The sequence below is a fragment of the Gekko japonicus genome, unplaced genomic scaffold, assembly GCF_001447785.1.
Source record: "Gekko japonicus isolate JY-2015 unplaced genomic scaffold, Gekko_japonicus_V1.1 scaffold1294, whole genome shotgun sequence".
In the NCBI taxonomy this organism is placed as follows: Eukaryota; Metazoa; Chordata; class Lepidosauria; order Squamata; family Gekkonidae; genus Gekko; species Gekko japonicus.
Genome location: NW_015176490.1, coordinates 125,888 through 136,963, shown reverse-complemented (window position 1 = coordinate 136,963; position 11,076 = coordinate 125,888). Strand labels below are relative to the sequence as shown.

At 49.6% G+C, this 11,076-nt stretch overlaps 1 protein-coding gene across 1 annotated transcript in view; it reads left to right on the top strand.

Annotated features, from left to right (window-relative positions):
• Positions 1-11,076, top strand: part of ZFAT (zinc finger and AT-hook domain containing) — a 173,253-nt gene that overhangs the window by 142,600 nt on the left and 19,577 nt on the right. The window contains 2 exon segments of the mRNA XM_015427248.1: positions 7,047-7,165; positions 7,975-8,098. Coding sequence (XP_015282734.1) covers positions 7,047-7,165; positions 7,975-8,098 — 243 coding nt within the window.

Sequence of the window (11,076 nt, the reverse complement as noted above, 5' to 3'; positions counted from 1 at the left end):
CGTCTGTACAGCAATTCTGCTTACTGCTAAGAAGCGCCCCAGTTTGCAGGTGACGTTTGGTTAACTACTCCTGTCTGACAATGGGAAGGTGGCAAAGAGTCTTAATTTAAAGGGTGGGGGGATGTCAGCTGGTATCTCCTTAGGTTTGCCAACCTCCAGATGGTGGCTAGAGATCTTCCAGTATTACAAGCAGGGGTCGTCTCGTAGAAAAAGAGCTAGGGGAACTCATTAGCATATGCCACACCCCCTGACATCACCGGAAGTGTGTCATCATGAGGCCACACACCCCTGACATCACCGGAAGTGTGTCATAAGGCCACACCCACCACTCAGTCTTAGTCTTAAAGGTTAGTCTTAAAGGTGCTATTTGTTAGTCTTAAAGGTGCTATTTGAACTCTTGGACTATTTTGCAGCAACAGACTAACACAGCTACCTCGGGGAAGCTCCTGGATGGGGCTGGGAGTCCTTGCGGAGGCCACGTGGAGTGGCCTCGGCCAGGCAGAGGGGGAGGACGCCAACTTACCCTCCTGCTTCTTCCTCCTTCTGCAACAGAATGAGGCTGGAAGAAGGGGGCGGCCGGAAGAAGGGGCGGGGCTTCGTTGTGTGCCCCACCCCCTGCACCTCACCCGGGGGAACTGCGATCCCCCGCGATCCCCCCCGAAATGACCTCTGATTACAAGTGATCCCTGGGTGACAGAGATCACCTGGAGAAGATGGCTGCTCTGGAAGGTGGACTCTATGGCATTATACCCCACTGAAGTCCCTCCCCTCCCCAGACCACGCCCTCCTCAGGCTCCACCCCCAAAATCTCCAGGTGTTTCCCAACGCAGAGCTGGCGACCCGATGTCTGCTCTAACCTGCCACAGAAACCTTCCCAAATAGCGGTCAGGTCTATAACAGCATTTTTTGGGGAGCTTTGGAGTCTCTCTCTCATTTGAGACTTCTCGTCATTAATGCAGTATAAAAATTAAAAGTAACTTTCAAGGGACTGTATGTTAATCAGTGTTTGTGAAACGCAGCGCGCTCTCTCAGGTGGTATTTCAGGAAAAAAATTACGAAATGCACTCAGTACGATTTGGCACTAGTGTCAAAGGCAGATAAGGTATGTCATTCAGCGACCTTCCCTCCCCACCCCCCTCTATGTTTCCAAAGTATTTAATGAATTGGATAGAAATTAATTTTCTTTCGCTGTGATGTCAATTAACTGACACGCACAGTTTTATGCTGCTGGCTCTATGGCATACTTTCCCATTTGTTGTTCCTTAATTAAAGTCGCAGTGGCAAAGGTGGCCACTTTAATTAACGGGGTGTTATTGTTACAGTAATTTTAATTTAAAAGAAATATCGAAAGGTCTCTCTTCTAATTGAGTTTTTATTAAGTGGGCGATGCGGAATGAATATTTCATTTCCGTTCTCGGTGCCTGATGATATCTTTGTCCTGTCCTGTGCCAAAGGTAGTTCCCCGCCGTGCCATGTGGCATATGAAGGCCCTTAATGGAGACGTCATTTTGCTTTAGCATAAAGCCAGGCAGCCCGCCATGTGTAAGGCAAGCAGAGCAAAGATAATAAACAGATGGGATTTTGGCAACCCTTGAGGAGCCTCATTTTTAATCTGTTCCGCCCAACAAAATATAACCCTGGTAGCACAGATTTGCCTGATCTCACAGGAACTTGGAAGCTAAGCAGTGTCAAAGCCAGTTTGGTGTAGTGGCTAAGAGTGCGGATTCTAATCTATATAATTCTATATACCCCCAAGAGCACTTCGGTCCGGGGCACAACATCGCCTGGTGGTTCCAGGACCCCGGGAGGCAAGGCTCGCCACGACTAGGACCAGATCCTTTTCAGTGGTGGCCCCTACCTGGTGGAACGAGCTCCCGGAGGAGATCAGGGCCCTGCGGGACCTTATGCAGTTCCGCAGGGCCTGTAAGACAGAGCTCTTCTGCCGGGCTTTCACATAGGGGCCACCACTACCACCGCCACCAATGAGGTGGACAACATCAGGGTTAAGATGGCCCAGGAAGATCTGCCATAATTTCTGCGTGGCCACTGGATTTACCTGGTTGAGCTATAGGATAACATCACCCCGGAGAACCATCCGGAGACCATCTTGTTAAATTGAGTAAAAAAAATTATTAATTATCATTAATGTTTTATTGTTTTTATCTGTTTTATATGGTTTTTTCCCCTTGTAAGCCACCCTGAGCCCGCTTTGCGGGGTGGGCGGGGTATAAATCTTAATAAATAAGTAAATAAATAATAAATAATCTGGGAGAAGCGGGTTTGAGTCCCCACTCCTCCACGTGCAGCTGCTGTCGTGACCTTGGGTCAGTCACAAGTTCTCTCAGAGCTGTTCTCTCAAGCGCAGTCCTCGAAAGAGCTCTCTCAGCCCCGCCTACCTCAGGGGGTGTCTGTTGTGAGGAGGGGAAGGGAGAGGAGATTTTAAGATGCTCTGAGACTCCTTTGGGTAGTGGACAAGGTATAAAACCAGCTCGTCTTTTTCTCTTCTTCGACGGTTAAGACTCACTGGAAAAGACAGTGGAATCTTCCAAACAGCCCTAATGTTCCAGTTTTATTTCTTTTTGTTACCGTCCTCCTCCCCATTTCCACACGGCCCTTGCTGTCCCGGTTTTTCTACTCCCCCTCCCCCAATTCTTTCTGAACCATATTTTCTATACTTTTTTTCTTCTGAAACAGCTTGATTTTGGGCCTCTAGCATTCTGAAATGCGGCCAGGGCTCTTTTTGTAGAAAAAGCCCAGCAGGAACTCATTAGCATAATAGGCCACACCCAACAGCAGAAACTCATTAGCATATTAGACCACACCCCGACGGCACAGCTCATTAGCACATTAGGCCGCACCCCCATGTTACCAGAAGTGTGGTTAGCCAGCCACACCCACCTTTTGCTTCTTATTCTGTTTACCTTGTTTGTTGTCAAAACCTTTTCTTGTAGCAGGAACTCCTTTGCATGTTAGGCCACACACGCCTACTGTAGCCAATCCTAATGAGTTTCTGCTGTTGGGTGTGGCCTGTTATGCTAATGAGTTCCTGCTGGGCGTGGCCAACTTGGGAGCCAGCCGGAACTCCGTTCCTGTGCGTTCCTGCCCAAAACTATCCCTGGAAATGCCTAATATGTTTTACAGTGCTTCCCACCTTGTCATTTTGGGTGGCGTGGGCAGCGATTCTTTTGATTTTAATTTTTTTATTTATTTTTATTTATTTGAATCTTTACCCCGCCCTCCCAGCCAGAGCCGGCTCAGTGCGGGCTTACATAAGACAGATAATTACATGGAAAACATAAATGACTATTAAAACAATTCTAAAACCATAATAAAGTATTAGTAATCGTTGGTAATCGTCGTTGTCCATAAACAGTAGCAGCTATCGTTCAGAGTTCTCCACTCACAGTCAGCTCACAGTGTTCGTTTTGGTTGTTCCTGCAGAACTTGCTGTTAGCCTGAGCAGTGGGTGTTGCCTTCTGACACACTTCCAGTGACGTCAGGGTGTGTGGCATATGCAAATAAGTTATGCTAATGAGCTATGCTAATGAGCTCCGGCACCTCTTTTTCTACGAAATGACCCCTGGTTAGCATTATTCAGTTCAGTCAGTATTGTTGATGTTGTTGATGTTATTAGTGACGGCTCCTAGTCGAAGGCCTGGTGGAGTAGCTCCGTTTTACAGGCCCTGCGGAACTGTAAAAGGTCCCGCAGGGCCCTGATCTCCTCCGGGAGCTCATTCCACCAGGTTGGGTCCGCCACCGAGAAAGGCCTGGTCCTGGTCGCCGACAACCTAGCCTCCTTAAGACCCAGGGGGGCCAGCCAGTTCTGAGCCCCTGACTGCAGTGCTCTCTGGGGGACATATGGGGAAAGGCGGTCCCTCAGGTATGTAGGGATCTGGTGTTAGACCATGTATGTGCTGAATAAACCCCAGGGCCAGTCAGAAGTCCCAGAACAAGCAGCCAATCGTCGTCTTGCTCCCTCAAGGCATTCCCTAGCGGACGTTTGAGCACCATGCCTGGGCAGCATTTTCAAATTCTCTGTGTGGTGCTGCTGGAAGATCCAAGGCAGCAACAAGACAGCTGGCATCCAGACAGCCCCTGTCGGGCAGGCAAGCCGAGGTGGCGCCAAAGGAGCTGGCAGCCCGACGAGCCCTGGGTGGGTGAGCCGAGACTGCAGCCCCAATCTCTGCTGGCCGAAAGAGGTGCTTGCCCAGCGTCCAGTCCCGTCCCCCCCACACTATCTGTGAAGAAAATTATTGTACAGTAATAATGAATGGAGCACAAACAGCAAAATCATTTACTGGTACTTCTTCGCCCAAAGAGTAATCAGCACATGGAATTCACTGCCACAAGAAGCGGTGGCGATTACAAGTACAGGCAGCTTCAAGAGGGCATTGGCCCACCAGTGGCTATTAGCCGCAAGATATAGGTGGAACCAGTGTTCCCTCTAAGCTGAGTGAGTGTGAGCTAGCCCGCCGATTTTTAGCCTCCAGCTCACGCATTTTTGTCTTAACTCGGGAAGGATGGCTACAGAGCCAGCTAATTTATGCAGCCGACAAATCGCTCGCTCACCACTTTAATGCCAGTATCTCAGAAAGGTGAATTTTTGCTCACAAGACCCCACAGCTTAGAGGGAGCATTGGTGGAACACTCTGCCTGGGGCAGTGATGCTCTGTATTCTTGATGCTTGAGGGGCAGCAGTGGGAGGTCTTCTGGAGTTCTGGCCCCGATGGTGGACCTCCCGAGGGCACCTGGGGTTTGGCCACCGTGTGACACAGAGAGATGGATGGATGGGCCATTGGCCTGGCCCAGCATGGCTTCTCTTATGTTCTTATGGAGATCCAAACAGGACCAGTGTAAGGGTGCTCTGAAGAGCCTCGACAGTAACCTTCCAAAGCAGTGTTCACTTAGCCCTGTAATTGGCCATCATCATAGCTATGCTGAATTCTTTCGTTACTGCCCCTAGTTCAAAAAGGAGGAGGAGGAGGAGGACGACGGGCAGCACAGCCAATAAAAACAATTATTTATTTATTTATTACTTTCAATTTATATCCCACCTATGCCGGGGCAAACTGGCTCACAACCAGTCTTACACAGGAAATCAACTAACTAATCAGAAGGGCAGACAGGTAGGCAAGCTATGATCCACCAGCGGGCTTTGGGGATGGTAACTGGAAAAGCCAATGGGGACAAATGGGGGATTAAATTGCCCCATCACTCTAGCGCAACAGCACAAGTGCAAAAAAAACAACAACCCAACAACTATGGAAAACTTGAACAGCCTGTAAGAAGTAAGCAGGACACACACGCAGGCGGGTGCCACATAAAAACAGGCAGTGTGAACGATCACCCCCAATGGCACCATGATCCGAGGTGCTTTGGAGACAGGGGAAAAAGCAAATCAGGGCTACAGTCCGGAAGATGCCAATAATGCTAGTAAAAAATGAAGGCGTCAGGAAAAGAGGAAGACCCAGCTCGAGGTGGATTGGCTCCATAGAAGAAACCACGGCTCTTAAGTTTGCAAGACCTGAGCAGGGCCATTAACAATAGAGGGTCATTAATTCACAGGACCGCCATAAGTCGGAAGCAACCGTACGGCACGTAAGACACACGTCGAAAGGTTCGGTGCCGTTTTCCTCTTTTGCTCGACTTCACTATCAAGTCATTCCTCGCTACTGGCCCGCGCACACCCCCCCCCCCCCCCAAAGTGTTGTTCCGGCAGTAAGATTTCGTGACAAACGTTAGGAAATAACTTTGGGCTACAGTTTGCTTTAATACTCGGTACGGAACGGTATTTCCCATCGGGCTGTGCCCATTCTCACCGGAGTTCACTGCAGGATTCCAGGGCTTCTTCCAGAGCGGTGTCAGAAATTAAAGCCGGGGAAGGAAAGGCTTTAAGGCTTGAGAAGAGCCGAGTATAATTGCCATGGGAAAGGAGACAGAAATGAAATTTATTCTTTTTTTGACCAAATCCTGCTTGGGGGGGGATTGGGGGAGGGCTCGAATTTTATCTCATTCCCAGTTTCTGTAAAAGGCTCGATGAAATAGGGGTGGAGCGCGCAATGCTCACCGAAAACATTTTGGCAACCGCAGCAGGAAATCCAGACTCTCGTGCTGCGATCAATAATCTCCTGCTTTTGCGTGGTGCCGAAATTCACTTTGTGAATGGCAGAGCCACCCAGGGGAGCTAGAAAGAGCCCAACACGAAAGGAGCTGGGCAGGGCCGGGTACATTTGGGGACCGGAAGGATTAATGAATCCAAAGAGATGGCTGTTAAACTTTTTTTTTTTAAGTTGCAGGCAGCCGCACTGGCCCACAGGAAATCTAGAACAGGGGTGGCCAAACAGCATCTCAGGAGCCACCTGTGGTTCTTTCAAACAGTATAATTTAATGGAGACCCAGTTTGGTGTCGTGGTCAAGTGCCAGTTTGGTGTAGTGGTTAAGTGCGCGGACTCTAATCTGGGAGAACCGGGTTTGATTCCCCACTCCTCCACTTGCACCTGGCTGGATGACCTTGGGCAAGCCATAGTTCTGATAAGACTTCTTCTTGAAAAAGAGCAGTTTCTGTCAAGAGCTCTCTCAGCCCCACCTACCTCACAGGGTGTCTGTTGTGGGGAGGGGGAGGGAAAGGAGTTTGTAAGCTGCTCTGAGACACCTTTGAGTAGTGAAGGGCAGGGTATAAATCCAATCTCCTCTTCTTCTTCTTAATAAAAAGCAAATTTGCATATTTTTTCAATAAAAACTTGTGTGTAATATTTGTTCATGTCTTGTGGCTCTCAAAACATCTGATGGTTATTATGTGTGGCTGTTACGTGAAACAAGTTTTGCCACCCCTGATATAGAACAAAAAGAAAAAATCATTTCATACCTCTGACGTGGGCCAACCAAAATGACACAAAAGACAGTGCACTGCTTTTATTGTCGTCATTAAACTTAGTACAAAAGTCAGGTATGATTAATGTGGCGTTTGTTGTCTTTGCTAGTAATGAAAGTATAATGATGTCTGTATTGGTATTGCCTTAATTTTTTAATCCGACTTCCCTTCCTAGGTGGTATAAAGTGCCCCGTTTGCAACTTTGTGTATGGCACCAAATGGGAATTCAACAGACACCTCAAAAACAAACATGGACTCAAGCTGATGGAGCAGGACGGGCCGATGAAGTGGGAGGTAAAACTAGCCATCCCCGAAATCCAAAACGTCTGTTGAGCGAGGGAGGGAAAGGGAAAACCGGAATAAAACAAGAATTGCAGTGCGGAAATTGCCGCAGGGGCCTTGACTCAGTGGTAGAGCCTCCGCTCGGCATGCAGAAGGTCCCAGGTTGAATCCAGTTAAAAGTATCAGGCAGTAGGTGATGTGAAAGGCCTCGGCCTGGGACCCTTGAGATCCACTGCCAGCCTGAGCAGACAGTACTGACCTTGATGCAACAAGGGTCTGATTCGGGAGGATAAGGCAGGTTTGCATATGTTCATGTGTGTTCCATATGTGACAAAGATTTGTCCTGCCTTTTATACTACTGCCCAGGAAAACGAATCTCCCCTTCTGAGAGTCAGTTAGAGTTGTGGTTAAGTGTGTGGACTCTAATCTGGGAGAACCATGTGCCAGCACACTTCCTCAGACACACTGAAATGAAGTGTGCGGTACACACGAAAGCTCACGCCTCGAACAAAACTTTGTTGGTCATAAAGGTGCCACTAGATTCAAACGTTGTTCTGCTGCGTCAGACCAACCCGGCTGCCCACCTGAAAATAGCGGGGTTCGATCCCATACCTCCACATCTCAAGGAGAGGCGTTTTCTTATGACCGAAGGAGCCGCTGAGGGAGAAAAGTGCCCCTTCTAGCGGAACAGATCCACGGGCTCCAACCCACAGCGCTTTGCTTACGGTTATCATTCTGTAAACGTCTGGCAGCATTTGTGATGCTGCTGATTCGAAAACCATTTTCCCTCCCTTTAGATCACCAACTGGCCTGTTTTACAGCCCACCGTGGAAGTTTCTGAGGAGACGGCGACCCAGTATCTCCACATCACGGGAACAGAAGATGCGCCAGGGACTGAGGCGGCAGTGGCGGCACTGCAGAACCTGCAGTACACCTCAGAAAACGGTAAACTGTCATCCCAGGGAGAAAATAACAGTTTAGCGAAAGCGGCGTAGAGACGCCACGTTTCCAAACGTCCATTCATATTATCTTGGTGCCATAGTTAAGAGCGGCGGAGTCTAATCTGGAGGACCGGGTTTGATTTCCCCGCTCCTCCACAGGCATCCAGCTGGGTGACCTTGGGTCAGTCAAGGTTCCCTCAGAGCTCTCTCAGCCCCACCTGCCTCACAGGGTGCCTGTTGTGGGGAGAGGAAGTGAAGGGGATTGGAAGCCACTTTGGCACACATGAGGCCTGCTGGGTGAGCTTGGGCTAGTCACAGCTCTATCACAGCTTTTCTCTCAGGAGCAGTCCTCAAAAGACCTCTCTGAGCCCCACCTACCTCACAAGGTGTCTGTTGTGGGGAGGGGAAGGGAAAGGAGATGGTAAGCCGCTCTGAGACTCCTTCAGGTAGTGAAGGGCAGGATATAAATCCAATGTCCTCCTCCTCCTCCTCCTCCTCCTTATGACAGGCCTGTAAGGGCCGAGCGACACGATATGTCCAGCATTTGCTGAGTCACAGGTGCATGACCAGACTTGCAATCAGATGCACATTGGGGGCGTGCGCCTTAAAAAGGACTGTTCGCTCAGTGCTGCAAGAGAGCACTCGGGGGGGGGGGGCTTCTGGTTTCTCTCCTGACCCATTTTTACCAGCGGAAAGGGCAATGGGGCTACACCCATTTTCTCTGGCTCCACACTTCTGGGAGGCAAACTGGAAGCTGGTCCTCCCCACAGTCGGCCCCCCCTCACAGCTCCGAGCAAACGAGCACTTTTTAAGCCGAGTTCCCTCAATGGACGTCATGTTGTTCCACTCTGAGGGAGAACTATATTACTGTCCCCACCTTGTTGCCGATAGGACAGACCCTAAGACCACCCGATAAGCTCCTGGCCGCGATGAGATTTGGGCCAGGAGTTACGCTTTTGGTGCTACATCAGCACGATCAAGCGCCAGGAAGAGGGACTGTGCTATTTTCAGGTTTCTCTGTTCTGGAACAGCCAAAAAAATAGAGAGAGGAAATGCTTCAAGGTTTTGGTGTTGACCTTTGAGGCCTTGAGCAGTCAGGGACCAATGTATCTGTGGGACCATCTCCTCCGGTATGTTCCCGGGAAGGCGTGATGCTCGGATAGTGAACTGATGGTGATCCCTGGCCCCAAAGACAACCGGCTGTCCTCGACCAGGGCTAGGGCCTTTTCCAACCTGGTGGAACTCTCTGCTAAACAACACGAGGGCCCTGCAGGACGATTCCGCGGGGCCTCTAAGGCAGAGATGTTCCGTCAGGCCTTTGGCTGAGGGCAGCAACGACTTCCATCTTGGCTGGCACCCCCCTCCTACGCTCTTTCCGTCAGATAGTTTTATTCCTCCTCCCCATACCCACGAGGTGGTCACACTCCGGACTTGGGAAGAAACTATACTTTTGCCACTTGATCTTTTCAGAGCCCGTTTGGTGTCGTGATTAGGAGCGCGGACTCTAATCTGGGAGAACCGGGTTTGATTCCCCACTCCTCCACATGCAGCTGCTGGTGTGACCTTGGGTCAGTCACAAGTTCTTTCAGAGCTGTTCTCGAAAGAGCTCTCTCAGCCCCACCCACCTCACAGGGTGCCTGTTGTGGGAAAGGGAAGGGAAAGGAGATTGTAAACTGCTCTGAGACTCCTTCAGGTAGTGAAGGGCGGGGTATAACTCCAATCTCTTCTTCTGGATTGCTGGATTAGCATTATGTATGTACTTATGTTAGAGTTTTAATGTCTTTACTATGTGTCGTATATCGCCCAGAGCCCTGCAGTAGCGGGGATTGGGCGATTCATAAGTTTAATAAATAATGAAATAATAATGATTATTGGCTGTTACCTGGTATCTTACCTGCTTCAGGCTTTAACTCCCAAATCCTTAGCTTTAAAGAGGCAGCTAGAAAGAAGGCACAAAGTTGATAGTTTTCTGATGTAATGCTGAAAAGGAACGTGGCCCCAAGGGCTGTGTGGGTCAGTGCAAGCCCACACTCACGGGCCCATTCTGGAAACAGCCTGCATGGCCCCCTTGCATAAGTCGATTCTGTCACACCGGAAGCGTGGTAAGAAGATGGGTACCTGGACTCTTGCTGCTGCTTTGGAATAACAAAAGCCAATGCTGGCTCTTTATTGCAGGCCGTGGGACACAGCTACGCACAGGGCTATTTTTGGGCAGGAACGCACAGGAACGGAGTTCCGACTGGCTCCCGAGTTGGCCACGCCCAGCAGGAACTCATTAGCATAATAGGCCACACCCAACAGCAGAAACACATTAGGATTGGCTACATAGGGGTGTGGCCTAACATGCAAAGGAGCTCCTGCTACTGAAAAAAGCCCTGGGTTTTGACAACAAACAAGGTAAACAGAATAAGAAGCAAAAGGTTGGTGTGGCTGGATGAGCACGCTTCTGGTAACATGGGGGTGCGGCCTAATATGCTAATGAGCTATGCTCTCATGGGTGTGGCTGGATATGCTAATGAGTTTCTGTTGTTGGGTGTGGCTTATTTTGCTAATGAGTTCCTGCTGGGCTTTTTCTACAAAAAGAGCCCTACGCACATGGATTTGTGCGCTGATTGGACCGTGATGCTCAGTCTGGGAAATGTACTGTTCTCTGAGGGGTTCCTTTTGCTTCAGAAACAAAGGGAGGGGGAATCCTTGCCAGCTCACATTCAGATATTTTTTGTGTATACGTGTGTGATTGTTAGCAACTGTCTGTAGCTCCTGGCTTCACTTATTTCTTTTGGAAGAGGAGGGGAGAAGTTTTCTGTTGATCCCCCCCCCCCGCTTTTCCCGTGCGTTCTTCGTAAGGGTCTGCTGATCCCCAGGAGCAAAAAAAAAAAAATGGGGAGGGGGCAGGAGTCATTTCCTGCAGGAGCGCACAGGAGCGGAGCTCCGGCAGTAAAGAGCCCAGAGGATGGGCACATGCAACAAGCCCCACCCCCT